Source organism: Accipiter gentilis, chromosome 1 (genome assembly GCF_929443795.1).
Source record: "Accipiter gentilis chromosome 1, bAccGen1.1, whole genome shotgun sequence".
Classification (NCBI taxonomy): Eukaryota; Metazoa; Chordata; class Aves; order Accipitriformes; family Accipitridae; genus Astur; species Astur gentilis.
Window position 1 is genome coordinate 49,243,830 of NC_064880.1, and position 15,222 is coordinate 49,259,051.

General features: G+C 38.3%; 1 protein-coding gene across 1 annotated transcript in view; it reads right to left on the bottom strand.

Moving 5' to 3' along the window:
- Positions 1 to 11,184: 11,184 nt before the first annotated feature.
- LRP1B (LDL receptor related protein 1B) overlaps positions 11,185 to 15,222 on the bottom strand; it is a 591,173-nt gene continuing 587,135 nt past the window's right edge. Inside the window, exon 91 of the mRNA XM_049799136.1 lies at positions 11,185 to 12,891. Coding sequence (XP_049655093.1) covers positions 12,751 to 12,891 — 141 coding nt within the window. The 3' untranslated portion in view covers positions 11,185 to 12,750. The remainder of the gene's footprint in view (positions 12,892 to 15,222) is intronic.

Genomic DNA, 15,222 nt, shown 5'->3' on the forward strand with positions numbered 1-15,222 from the left:
CTCAGCCCTCTTTTCTGCAGCCAGAGGATCTGCAGTTGTACTTCTTACCGTCAGTCATTAGCGCTAAACTGTTAACGGACTGGCTCGTCTCAGAAACTACAAATGGAGCACATCATTGCTTTCTCGCTGATGCTATGAGTATCATCAGACGACTTAATGACACACATACCTGTGGCTCTGCATTTAAAATACAGCTGAATAACGTTGTGCCCAGTAAGTGCAGCCTGGTACATGCGTTAAATATGTGACTTGCAGCTTATCACCGTAATTTTTATCCTAGAAAATGAAATGGTATTGTTTTGAAATAAAACATGAAAATGGATGCTACTAGTGTTTGGCGGGTGGTTTTTGTGGTGAATGTTGCACCTTTCGGGAAGTTTTCAACCACTTACACATTACTTTTTTTAACTAGTCCACAGAATCATAGTTCCCATGGCCTGAACATCATGAACTTCTAGACTGACCCCTTGTATAACATTAGAACTACTTGAATTAAATCTTGGCTGACTTACAGCAGTATCTGTTTAGAAAAAAACCATTTCATTTTGATTTAAAGATTTCCAGTGATGAAGACTGCAACAATGACCCTTGGTAATTTGATTGCATGGTAAATACCCTCACTGATCAAACCCCAAACCTCAGAACTAAAAGAAAATACACTTCTATCCTGAATACCATCAAATTTCACTCATCTGATTCTAAATTAATCCCATGGATTTCAGACTCGTCTGAACTCCTCTATCCCGTCTCACAGAGGGCTCTGTAGACTGATCAAATGACCTCTTAAGCTGTTCTTTGTGGTATGAAGTTTGCAAAGCTGTTGGTATTTTTTTTTATCAATGACCCATTCCAGTCCCACAGCTCAGCTATGCCCTTCCTTCAGCACCCTGTTCCAGATACTCTTAAATTTCATAGACTGAGTATTTCAATTTATTACACTTGGGAGTTTTGTTGCACTATTGGTATTACGGATTCATTAGCTCTGTTACTGACCTGATGCTTCAATAGATTCAGTCTGCTGCTGTGGAATAAGGCAGGGCGAGTCAACAGAGACCTTCCTTCAAGCTAATGAAGCTCAGAGTTTTCTCCGGCAGAAATGATTAGGAATTCTTTGTAGCACCAAGTCTTGTTTTTATAGGTATAGATATAGTGAAATTAGATACATCGGCTATATTAGATACATCAGATACTGCCTACGTGATTCTCTGATGTCCAGAGCTTTGCACAGAAATTACTCCTTGCCTTTTTTAGATATGGATAGAGCCTTGGGTTTTTTTCTGCTGAAAGATGAAGATATTTGCTTGCAGTGCCACTTTGGTTTGAGGATTAGTTTCTTACAGGTTGTGCCTAGCATCAGCCAGGGTTCAATGCACGTCTTCATTGACAAGAGTAGGATTTATAAGCAAAGAGGTGACAATTTAGAGTTCTGTGTTCATTTGGACTGCAGTAAGGAGGAGACGGGAAGTGGCTCCACGAGTTCCATGTCACTCGTGGACATCTTCGGACAGCAAGCATGGTCCAGAGCTGCGGTGAAAGAGGACGACGTGACGCTGTTGGTCTTCTGCTGCCACCCATAGTCTGGTTGGAGATGTTATTCCGGTGGGCTCCTCCGGTGTGCCCACCACAACGGGGTCATCTTCTCTGCTTTGTTTTAACTCTTTGCTTTCTTAAAGGTTGTAGAAAGAAGTATGTTTTTTCCATGATGGCTAGGACAAGCAGCTTTAAACTTCAGCAATGGAAATCGAGACATATGCATGACCTAAAAAAAAAAGAAAAAAGGACAGCAAGTGCTGGAATTGGTTGTTTAAGGACATCGTTGTCACTCTTCAAACATGCTGGAGAAATGCCTGTAGAGGCTGGCTTAGCTATAACTGATGCTGTTTGGAAAACATGGAGAGGGCAAGAAGGCCCCCTGAGGTCTCGTCAAGCCCTGTGATTCTGTATTTGTTATTCTTAATTAAATAGTTCCCTTCCTCAGTGCTGTCTACAGGGGTTTTGTCATCTGTAATGAGTATGACTGTTTTTCTGTCATTCAGATCTTGCAAAAACATCACAAGTTTTTAAATTGTAATTCAAACTCTAAAAATATAATAAGCACAAATAAAAAGAACAGTTCTGTACAAAGAACTCTATTTCGTATTATCTGTATCCATGGAAATCCGGTTAATTTCCCTGCTTTTTTTTCAACCTGCCAGTGAACAGCTTCATAGAGAGTAGGAAGTAAAAAGCCCTACGAAGTCATTAAAAAAAATAGAAATGCATTTGAGTACTTTGAGATATGACTAAGGAAGGGTTGAAAACAGTTTAACAAGTAAGATGCTGCTGGTGACTGAGTCCTACAAACAGACTTTGGATAAACATAGATAATCTCTAAAATAGCTGAAAACAAGAATTAAAAGAATCCCATCTGAATCCCACCTTTTAATATATATAATATACAATGGGATTTACTGGTTAGACTCCTTTTCTTGTTTAAATAGCCCAAGCAACTTGAAAAAGAATAACCAGTTAGCCAAAATTGATTAGTAAATAGGCAAGTACTGGGGTATAACTGTTTCCACTCACTGCACTGGAATGCTGATAGTATTTTTCATCTGCAAGCAGCAGAATCTGGGACACCTAATTCTGGACTCAGCCCCCGTTGTGTAGCACGCCACTATTACTTCTGATTGTAATCCTTGCACAGAGAGTGACACATCACGAAATCATTGTAACAAGAGTCCCTGGAGGTGTTTAGGGTTCGAGTGTGGTTCCCAGTATTGTTCAGGCTGTTGGTGAAACCTTCTGGATTGCCAACGGAGGGGAGGAGACTTCGTCCTCTCCTGCTGTGTGTGATGAGTGTCTCTGCGTGGCTCATGTGTCATCAGTAGAAGTTTATTCAGATGCTCTGCGGAGCCTCTCAAAGATATTCTGTGAAGCCAAGGCAACTGTTAACAGGTATTAATTGTCTGATTTACAGTTTTTCCATACCTTCTTGCATGGAGTGCCTGGTTGTTGTCTTGTACCTTGACCTCCCTGAAAGCGCCAGCCAGCTAAGGGAAAACCTAAACAGAATCATTTCTTCGTAATATCAACATTCAAAATGGACCGTGTAGTTGCAAATGAACAAACTCCCCAAATCACAGGCTCATTCCTTTTCCTCTTTTTTTTTTTTTTTTCTAATTTCACGTAACTTGCATGTAGCCTTCCACACGCCTCCTGGAGACTCCGTCCTTTCGCACACCTTTGGAGACAGTCCTTCCTCAGTGCACGACGCTTGCTCACGTAACCAAGCGTATTTTGCAAGTCCTCCAAAAGCTCGTCCCAGATTTAATCTTCCCCTCTGAAACTTGCAGTTATAAGATTGTGTAGGTGGTGCTCTTAATTAAGGAGCGCATCGTTTCACTTCCTCTGAGAGACAACTGTTGCTTTATTAGGTCAAGAGCCATCTCCTTTCCTGATGGACTAATTAACTGCTTCTTGTCCCAGCGAAGGGTACCGCCTCCTTCCCCCTCCCCTTTGGAGACTCACCGAGCGCATCCCAGTGTGAAGTCTCTTCTGCGGTGAACTTTCATATTTTACATCACGCTGTACAAATAAACACACTTGATGCAGCTTCTGAACGGAGTTTCAGTGTTCACAGGTTATTGCCTGTTCTCGGCTGATGTGATAGCAATTAACCACACTGGAGTGACGACGAGTGTGAGGTGACTGACCTCAACATTTTTCTCTTTGGCGGACTGTAACAATTGTTCTGATAATAATGATGTCGACAAAAATAGGATGTGATACAGTAATATGTGACAAGATTCAGGCTGTCATACAGTATTTATTGGATACGGCTATTTAAACAGACGATATAATTGATGCTTTTCGATTACATTGCTATTATGGTCAATGCTTTACTATTTCATTTAGCATTACTGTGCTTGTTAACCTAAATAATTTTATTCCTTCATTAAAATATTAATTTTTCAAAAAATATTTTTTTTCAAAGTCTGTTTTATGATATGAGAGAAGAAAATTCTTTTAAGTTATTCTCAAATATTGAAACATGTTATTTACATTTTAAAATACTTATAGCAGTACACGCAAATGCTAATGGATATATGAACTTAGTATGAAAAAGAGGGGGGTTGCCCTACTGATCATAGTCCCTTAAAAGTAATGTAATATTGTTTGTCTCGATTTTGATATTCCTTAACAAAGGGCACTGTTGTCCAGTCAGATGTGATTAATTGGGGCTTTTCAGTGACAGGAGATGTTGTTCAATCCTTTAACAATTATTAATTTTATAGTAAAATGCATGGTGAGAGCAGTCCTATGGTTTGACAGATATTCTTAAAACCGGGTAGACAATATTTTGATTAGGCCTATGGACAACTGTAACTGTCCAGTGTGATTCAGTTTCGGAAATAAGTCAAGCATTTTGCTGGTTTACAGAAGTGGGGCCAAAAACATCGGTGGTGGTGGTGCTGTCTCCATCAGTCCTTCACATAGCACGGCGGGACATGGTGACACGTGATCCGTATTTCTTGCACAGTCCTTCAGTGAATGACATTACTTTTTAACTGCCACCACAGGACTAGGGGATTACTTTCAGCTCTTCCACTCGCTGTGTCCCAGCGACCTTGCATATTTAATCATAATTGGAAGTCAAGTGACTTTTACGAGACATGAATGTTAACTAGCGTTCAAATTGCTGGAGAGGGTACTTTGTGTGGAGTTCCTCTGATTGTGATAATTAATTAGTTGTGCGAGGTCAGCCTCCTGTCTTGCACAGTTCATTGAACAGCGTCTTTTCAAATATTTATAAAGATGTTTTAGTACCTATCGCTGAAAGCTTCGTTAATGCTTTAATGTTAAGCAAAAAAAAGGACAACCTAATACTGTCAGACACAACTTTGGTAATATATATAATAGCAATCTCAAATTAGCCATTTTATTATATTTTATTTTATTTGTGTTCATTAAGAATAGGGGGAAAAGATACCTGGTTCTGCAGTATAGGAAACAAACTAAAAAAATGACATCTGTAGAATAATCTACATTAAAATACTGTCCAGGGCAATAAACTATTAGGACTTCAGATATTTCAAGACAATTAGAATAGTTAAATATATGCAGAAAATCATCACACATCTTTCACAAAGGCTTAACGTCTTCTGGAAAGTGTGAGGTAAGACACAACAGGGCAGTGCAATGTATGAACCCGATCACGCGCACACAGACAAAACCTAAAAAGGTCACTGTCATTCTATGACACACCTATTTTCAGACTGCCTATTGAACTACAAAACCCTCCAGGATAGATACAGGTTTTCAAACCGCCATAGCTCACCACAGCCAGTTGAAAGGCTACAAAAAGACCATGGGATCTCCAGCATGGGGACGCACACCAGCCTTGGGGAGCTCACATGCAGCATGGCTTTTACTGCCCAGCGACGCCGATAATGCTCTACAAAGCCCTATCAGGGACCTATAATCGGAATATTGTGACTTCTGCAGTAAGGAGAGCAGCACAGCGTTGAATACTTTCATACCTGATGCTATTTCAACAAATGGGCTCTGATCAGTGGAGGATGCACTGGCCACCTTAAAACTATGTGGATGCTACATTTCTCCTCCTCCTCCATTGAAAAGCAGCAAATATGATCAGACTTTTAAAACAGAGCATTTAGGAGTGTATACACAAGCGCAGGATATGCACACATTATATTTTTGGTTGGGATAGGAAAAGAGAGACGTGTGGATCTACAGACACGCCTGGAGAAGGGCAACCTTAACCTAATACACAAGACGGACCTCCCATCCCACCTCACTCTCACCACTCTATTCTTCCTTAAGGACATCTCTTCCGACATCTTGTTATAAGATGTCGTGGACTCTCTCCCAGTATGTGGGAACATTACTTGAGCATTCCTTCCTTTTCCTTTCAAAAAGAAAATTGGTTATGGACCTCAAAATAATAACATGACTCTAGCTGCTATGCTTACACTTCTCTAAGTTTGAAGTTCCTGATTTACAAAATACTTATTTTCATATCATATTTCACCAAGTGTGCGGAATTTCTGTTGGTCAACTCCCAAACTTATATTGAGCTCCTCCCTCCAACCTTTTTTAGCACATCCAGAATATTTACCGGATTCCCAAAGGCTGTGGGAGCCTGCTCCCACAGAAGATGAGGTTTGCTAATTGTACGGCAGAAAGTTCTGGACAAGTATGTCAGCTATGCAACTAACATCAAAGTTCTTAACAAGATCTGGGCTTCAGAATCAACAGATAAAAATTTTGGGTTGTTGTGGTTTGGTTTTTTTTTTTTGTTTGTTTGTTTGTTTTTCCCTATTTAAGCTCACAGTGGCAGCGTATAGCTCCAGCAAAGGTCTATTTGCTGTGCTTCACACTTGCCAACATCGGGAACTACTGTTTGAAATTCAGGACTCATGCGAGTCACCAGGAAGCCTGTATTCCAGTAAAAAGGGCCACCTACAACCTACGTAATGCCATTTGCCAACCTTAGAGGACACCTAAACTGAGTTATCAGCACGCTGCTGTCTGACACCGTGCAACAGTGATCACCGTGGTATCTCAGGGAAAACTCCCTCCATTAAATTATCAAGATCCCCTCAGATACGCAGGCAGAAAACCATTTCAGAGACTTGCTCCAGCAAAGTGCGGGACACACTCATTGCATCTGAACAACAACGTAATTCCCCTCTGGAAAGAAAGGTCACTTACCTGGCACTGCCCTTCTTTAAGATGTTTTGCCTATATGTACACTCACGCTGGAAGCATGTCTATATGCAAACAGTGCAGGCACAGTATCCGTAAGGACGTGTCTAAGCTTTCACTGTATTTTTTAAGATTTCGTGGAAGAAAAAGGGGAGTAAACCTTCTTCCTTTTTACTCTCAAATGAAGTCACAATATTTTCCATGCTCTGTTCCCTGGCAGCGAAAAACAGAAGGACGGGACTGAGAATTCCATATAGACAACACGCCCCAGAGGAAAACCAGAGAGTTTATCCATCTGCATCAGTTTCTCGAGGGAAGGTGCAGGCTGTTTACCTGAACGAAGGGGAAGAGCAGCCTCCTGGTAGGAGTAAGACCTGTTGGAAGCATGAACGGAGCTCCGAGCAGCTGCTTTAACCACCACGGGAGCTGACACGTTTTGCTCAGGTCTGACACACAAGCCCAGATACGCTCAATGACCCAGGGAAACGGTCTCTGAGCTGGCAGTGCACCCCGTAATCCCTCACTCGAGAGTCACGGACACTTGGTTGTACTTCCCAAACACCATGACAGAGGGGCAGTGCACGATGATGTCCACCTGCAGGGCGCGAGGTCTGGGACAGAAGACAGAAAGCTCCACCTGAGGTGCTTTCTGCCACAACTTTCCCATCAGATGTGACCGCTCTCACCCCCAGCAACGATGTGCTGCTCCTCAAAGGTCCACTCCTGCCTCTCCAATAGACCAGGACTCCACCACCCTCAGACTGCGGTACCCTACGAGCCGCGTGGGTGATGCCCAAACCTTACCGTCATCAACGGAACTTTGTATCTTAACGTTGCCTCCTGCTCTTTGGACAGAGCAAGACCGTTGAGGCTCCTGACCCGATTTAGGCGTTGGCCTGTCACAGAGCGGAGCGTGCGGTACGCGCGCACACACGCAGAGGTCACCAGCTTTAGACATCGGCACGTCGACGCAGGTGGAAACCCATTCCCTGGAGCTCAAGTGCAATCCCTTCCCAACCTCTTGAGTTATTCAGGCGGCTGAACATTGATCTGTTGAGCAGGTCATCTCTCCAGCTAGTGCTGTCGTGAATCTACGTGTGCTTATCTTATCCTGTTTATCTCCAACGAATCATCAAACACCTACTTACGTGACACAAGATTGCTGCTTGAGCATTACTGACATGAAACACAAATGAGAAACTGGTTGACTACACAGCTTTTTTTCTGAAATCTTTTGAGGTGTCTACTCTTGTAATGGTCAAATTTGTTTGTTTAAGATTCATAAAAATTCAGTGACCAGCTTGTACAATCTTTTTTTTTTTTCTCCTCCAGGTTGAACACTCACTTTAAAAGAGCTTAACAGTGATCCTAAATTAATATATCCCTTGAGTTTCTGTGGCAGTTTCAGACCTTCCTTTCTACTCACCTGTGAAAATAAATTTTTACTTAGTGTTACTACACATCAGTTCTGATACTACATATTGTGTATATGTACATATCTTGATATTTAGAAGTGACTTTGTTTTTGGACAGAAATGGACCATCCCCAATAATGGAGGTAGTAGTATCATTATCTTCTTTCCAGGAAAAACTCATTCAACATCCTCTTGAAGCCAGCAGATAGTTCCCTCTATTCAAGTACTACTTCTGAAGATCACTGTCAGAGATCGTGAGAGTCACATGAACTAAGTGACGTGCAGCTGGCATGGGGACGGAAAAGATGCTTTATGCTTCTTTGCACCTTTTTGTCATCTTACAATATGGGCACTAAATTAGAAACCCTTATTTCCATCAGATCTGTATTTCACACATGTGGAGATGGTAAGCGCGATAAATTAGAGAACTAGGGTGATAAATTATCATTCCCGCCATCAGCCATACTCCTGCCCATCTAAGACTTGAAAAATTCCAAATGCCTCAATATCTTTGCACAGATGCCCAGGGCTAGACAGACAAGATTCACTGTTGGTCTGCTTGTTCCACATGAAAAATGTCTTTATTTTTCAGGCCGATTACCTTGAGGACCTTTTATTATCACTGACATTTCTTTCCTTCATCATCGTCCGATCCTCCAGAAAGGGAGATGCACAAGAAGATACTCGGTTTTATTCTGACACGTTATGCACTTTTATGTGAAACAAATTTTCTGAAATGTGTTTACACAAAATTTTATTACATATGTGACTGCACTGATTCTGGTCACTAAGAAAGAGGTTGATAAAATAATTACTGTTATCTTAGGACCTTCTCCACAAGCTCACTGACAGATAATAAACTTAAAAGTTTTAAAGGCATTCCACTACAGAACTTTCGTTCTGCACACATCAAATCCCATGACTGTCTTGGAAATGAAAGACCAATTAAAAAATGCACATCAAAATAAATATTCTCAAATGTGCTTCCTTGTGTGTTTATCAACAGGACTGTATTCATGTTGGCAATCTTAGTTGTGCAGAATGACTAATCAAAGCAGCAAGAGCATCATCCATCTCAATTTGTCATTCTGAACTTTTGTTGCGTAATTTAGGATTTATGCAAACTCTTGCAAAGAACAAGAGGCCTATCAGAAGCCAGAAGCTCCACTGCACTGTTGTTATGTGTAAATATACGGGTATAACCTCTGTGGAAAAAAAAGATCCATTAGACACAATTATGTGAAGTTAGGCACAAATGCTTTTTTTTTTTTTTTTTTTTTTTGTATGTTTTGCATAGAGCTTCTCCATTCAGCAAAGAATTTAAGAACCTAGTGTGTGATGGAGCACATCGTGTCACCCTTCAAGCTTACATGTATTTTTTCTTTTCTTCTGTTGAATGAAAATCTGGGTAATGAAAGTAAGTAAAAAGAGACATAGAGCTGTATCGCGGTCACCCAGGAACCTGGAACCATTCTTTAGTCTAAGAGTAAAAAGTAAATTAACAGTGTATTTCAGGGTTAGATTTATCAGAAGTTCCATTTCCCTGAATAATTTTAATACCTGATATTTATGGAACCCACAAACTGCTTCACGTTGCTAAGAAAAATTATTAGTACTGTGGAAGAAAAATTTTACCCTGATGAATTCAGCGAAATAGTACAGTACTAGCATTTCACATAAAATGTCATTACTATCTTCAGGAAACTAACCACACAAAGCCTTGCAACTATACCCTGAAGAGTCAGATGTTTTAATCAGTGGTACAGCCACATTTATCCATTTTTTTTCTTCTAAGCTTATGTCAACTTAAAACACACATGAATCTGTGGCATTAATAACAGCAAGAAGGCTGTGGAAATGTTGAAAGTTAAAAATTTTTCTTGTTGCTTGTAAAAGTTTACAGAATTTCCTGCTCAAAATTATTTTACTAAGCTTACAACGATGCACATATAGGTTATTGATCAGGTTCTCAGTCTTTCACCCTCCAGCTCTTTGTGTGTATTGCATAGCTACAGAGCCTGGGGATTCTGGGGCTGTTAAAGGATTGTGAGAAACCGTTCCTATGGAGAATCTTGGTAAACTAAAAAACAACCAAACAAAAAAATCCATTGGGGATTATTGCACCGATGTGTAATTTAAAAGTCTTTAAGGCATGGCAGTGGTAGAGCTCAATATCTCCATCACAATTCTGCCTATAAACTTAAGACCAGACTGTGATCTGATATCCACTATCTAATAGCTCCACTGACATCAACTGTGTATTTCTAAGAAAATAAATGAATTTAAGTTTTTTAAAAAGTAATTTACACTCAAGCAAGTGTAAAGTAAATAAAAATGCCTCACTGAAAGGAAATATGAGACATCACAATACGTAAATGTCATCAGGTCCGTATAAGAGTTCATCATTTCAAACTCATGTTACTTGTATATCCACTAGTTAAAATCTAGTTCTGAGTATTAAAGATATGACGTTCTCTGCCAGAAAATAAACAGTAATGTTTCTGAAAAGTCCGACTACTTACACCTCGTAACAACTGTAATTATGAAAAAATTGAGGGCCAAATCCATCTCTGATGATGTCAACGGAATAAAGGCAGAACCTGTGGAATCATAGCTGTATGGTATGAAACTATTTAATACAGTATTTTTATAGAAAATAAAATCATTTTAAAGTTCTATTGACATAATATACAGCTATACACCTATGTTATCCAAACACGTGCAGAGCTGCAAAAACATTCAAATAGGAGTTGTATAAAAAGCAAAAATTGTCATTAAGAAAAGGAATTTAGCCATCTGTACAGAGTAATGTTCTTCCCTTCAATTTGCTCTTCTTTTGTTTTCATTTTATACGTTAAATTTAAAAATTAGTCAACACACTGAATTAAGTATGTAGATTTTCATTTAAATAAATCAGTCAACAATTTTTTTATAAAGTATTTAACACTTCATTGTAGAAACATAGGCAAAATGACTATTATAACCAAAATGAAAAATACTGTTCAATTTAAAAAAATGTACTTAAACAAGAACCTGAAAAAGTTTATGATATGCATAACATTGTTCAAGCAAAATTGCACTAGTATTACATAAATCAAGAGTTTTATAAAGGCCCCAATATGGCAAAGTTTAGAAATAGGTAGTATGCATGCACAATAGTACAACAAAAATCTTTTATAAAACAGCAGTTATTTTTGTAATGCTTGTACAAAGGGAATAAAGAGCAACCACAAACATATTTAATCTGTTAGGTTAATATATTATGACAGCTAAAAGTCAGTCATGTCTAGCAGAGGAAGGAAGAGTCCTCCACAGTATATGTGTGAATAAGTCTTTTGTGCCTTTAAAGTTATGTATAAAATATTTCGATTCAGTTCAAACCTGAAAGAAATTGTATTCTTTATTTCCATCAAAATTAAAAAAGGTGAGTCAGATTTTTCCTCTTAGCAACAACAGAAAGCAGACCAGGTCAGAGCAAGTGCTGGAAACTGATACTGATGCTTTTCACTTTTGGTAATTGGTTTTTGATATTTAACCCAGACTATTGAAACTCGGGCTTAGGTAAGGTTTCACTAATATGCAATTTGGTTATGTGTTACCTCCGCCATATCACAGTTTATCTTCATTTAAAGAAACTGCTGCGTTTTGTATTCTTGAAGATCTCTAAACAGGTATGACTTTTTTGTGATTGTCAAAACTGAATGCTGTGATCATCTGTGTGTGCTTAAGGTTTGGGGTTTGGTTTTTTCCTTACTGCTTGGTATGTGTTGGGGAGTTATTAATCCATAAGTAATGCATGTGATTAAGTGAATAAACATATAATGCATGTGTAGGCAATGCCCTCTTGTGCTCTAGGGTGGCTACTGTCCTACAGGACTGTTGGAGTTCATATGCTTTGTCCCACAGCAAGTAAGGTTTCAGCTTCCAAGATATATCGTTACTATGTTCTATAAGGTTTTAATAAATACAAAGCTTGTTTACATGGTATATATGTTTAGTATATCATGTACAGTCACTGAATTTCTGAAACATAATCATTGTGTTCATGCAGATCATTAGATGTTTCATTTCTATAGTCTTGTTTACTTCTTGGCAACCTAAAGCTAATTTAAAAGCAAGTTATGTTTGTTTGTGAAAAGTTATCTAGCTTTATCAGGATCTGAAGAGAAATTCTAATGGGCACAAAGAAGAGAGTAGACTATTCAATCATTCTTTCACCATTTAAAATAAACAAAATTACACACTGTACTACAGCTTCCAGACTACATAATGAAAAAGTGCAGATACCATCTTCATCGATTAAGTAGAACCAAAAAAGTTCATAGAAAATAGATTGCTCATTTTCACGCTACAAACGAATGTTGTTTGCAATTTTAACAAATTTAAAGGTGTGTTATTTCAGCAGCATTGTTGTAAATTGTACCGTAGTGCAGTTTCTTTTTCATAAAAATACCTTACAAATGGTCAGTCAAAAGTCATCAGCAAAAGAAAAACCCAGAAAACAATCAACCAAACAAAAAACAGAGGTAATGCTGATGCCAAAACAATTATAATACTGTTGGTACATAGAAAAGTAATCCTTATATTTTATACATTTATACAGAGTATAAAAGGTAACAGCAGATTATGCCACAGTCTCCCTTATCCCAATATCTATTTTCTTTGGAAGGAGTTCTCTTCTTTCGTCAACACTTGCTAAGGAGTTTCGACAGTTTTGTCCATCCATGTATAACTTTGCATATACTGGATTGGCGTAATTTGTTGGCTGCAGAGAAATTAAGCATACATTAGATCAGTCAGATTAAACCAAAATAAACATTTATGGAAATGGAAATGGTTTCGTTAAAGCAAGAACAAGTACACATAAAATATAATTGGACATATTTAATAGATACCTGGATTTCTGCAAACCTGATAATGAGTTAATCATTTAGTTAAAAATTAAATTCATGATGAGACATGCTATTAAAATAATCAATGACATGACATGCAGCATATTATGATATTAAAACCATAAAAACGATGACAAAAATGAAAACAAAAACCTTGAAATATGTCTCTGAAGTTGACTTGTCCACCTTATTACACTGGAAGATTTCAGAATAGATATGAAGAAGTTTATAGAGAAGGTGCACTGTGAGACCATGTGACAAGTTTAACAGGAGAAAACTGCAACCAACAGTTTCCATATATTACCTGTTCTAAGACATCAGCATCCCATCAATAGCTGACCATGTTTTCGAATTCTGTGGCCCAAATATACAACATGATTTGACCAAAAATTCAATACTTTTGTAATGTTAATTAAACTTTAATAAGAAACCAGCATAACTGTTAATATAACATAGTAGCTACAGATTGAGAAGTATTTTCTCAATAATTTTGGTAGTCTGGACTGTAATGGAAAAATCTATTGAAATGAGTGGCACTTCAGTATAGGACAAGTCCATTTTTAATTCTGCAAAGCACTTCCATGTATGAGAAAACTCCTGAGTCTGACAGCACAGAAGGATGTATAACATGGATGAAAACTTACTCTCCTACCACTCATGCTAAGGAGGAAGCACTATCCAAGGTTTATCACGTAAACATCTCCACTAATTCCGTCATACTGTGTGTCTTTACCGTGTCCTAGAAGACCTTTGCTATCCAACTAGACGTTCAGCTTTTTACCTATAATAACTGGGCAAGGTACCTTGTGGTCAAAATCTTCCTCTTTCTTAAATAGCGAAAGAGCACAGCTTTGCTTACACAAATACCGAGTGGAACACCAGTAAGCTATAAAATAGGTTCATTAATTTGCTTGGTGTACGTAAGAAGTGGCTAAACTTTAAATGACCCAGAACAGAAGTGGGTAGGTTTTCTTGACCTGCAAATATCCTGAGTACACCCTGGCTAACAAGGAATGAAAGAACAATCTTAGGTCCTCCTTTCCCTGTTGATCAATACCATTTCTGAGCCCAGGATTCAGGTATTTCTTAGGCTGGCTAGCTAGGGCAGCTACTCAGTTAGTTAAAAGCTGCCTATTCCATCTGTTACAGATGACACAGTGATTGCTGGTGTTTCACACTCTCCTGGAATGGAGGCAGAAAAAGGTGAGTCACACTTATTAAAAAAAAAAAAAAAAAAAAAGACAGAACGAAGCAGCTACTCTTCTATATTAATGGAACATAAATATGCAATCAACTGCTGTAGTAATTTATGAGAGCAAACTCTCAGTTATACCTGTCTGTCCCCATTGAATTAGAGATCTTTACATTTGTTTAAGGATTATAATCAGAAATTGAGGAAAACAGAAATTTAGTTTTACTTCAACTGACAGGACTTTTTATTTCATTGACAATCATTATTAAGGATGATAACCGCAACAGAGACACTTGGATTCAAGATAGTGCCTTATGGAGTTATTAAAATTATATATAATAGTAGGCTCTGTCTCATTATACCTCTTTGAGTGGGTACTGACAGCATGATGCAGTACAGTGAGGTACAGAAAGTAACTGGAATGACTTGAATAACAGAAAGTTAATCTCAGAGATGGGCATATATTCTAGCTTTCATCATCCATGGTTTTGTGCTCCATCAGAAATATCATACTTTATTGAAATTGGTAACTTCCAAATACAACATATTACAGTCATGCAAGAACACAAATGGCACAGAAGATGAATATATATACTGAGGCACGTGAAAATGAGTGTCGTATCGATGTCCCTTTTTAATACTTTAAATTTCAATGTTTGCAAACATCATGCTAAATTGTAGTCAAAATCTGATGTTTTAGAAGTAACTATTTGTATGGTAAAAATTGATTGAAAGCTGAACAATCAAAAAATGCCCTGCAAATATTAAAGGAAATTGTTCATTTTAGTGTGTATCAGATTCCTCTAAAACAAAAGGACTTGTTTTCATTTAGTTGGGCACTTCTTTCAGTTTGCTAAACTTCACTAAATGCCTGTAATTACATATAAATGGCAAACATATCAAGATGCATGGCTATGAATGCTATGCTAAACTTAAACAATGCTATGGAAAAGCATCACATCGGTTACTGGTTTTGCATTCCTTTGCAAAGATACACTTGCAGTTTTAGATC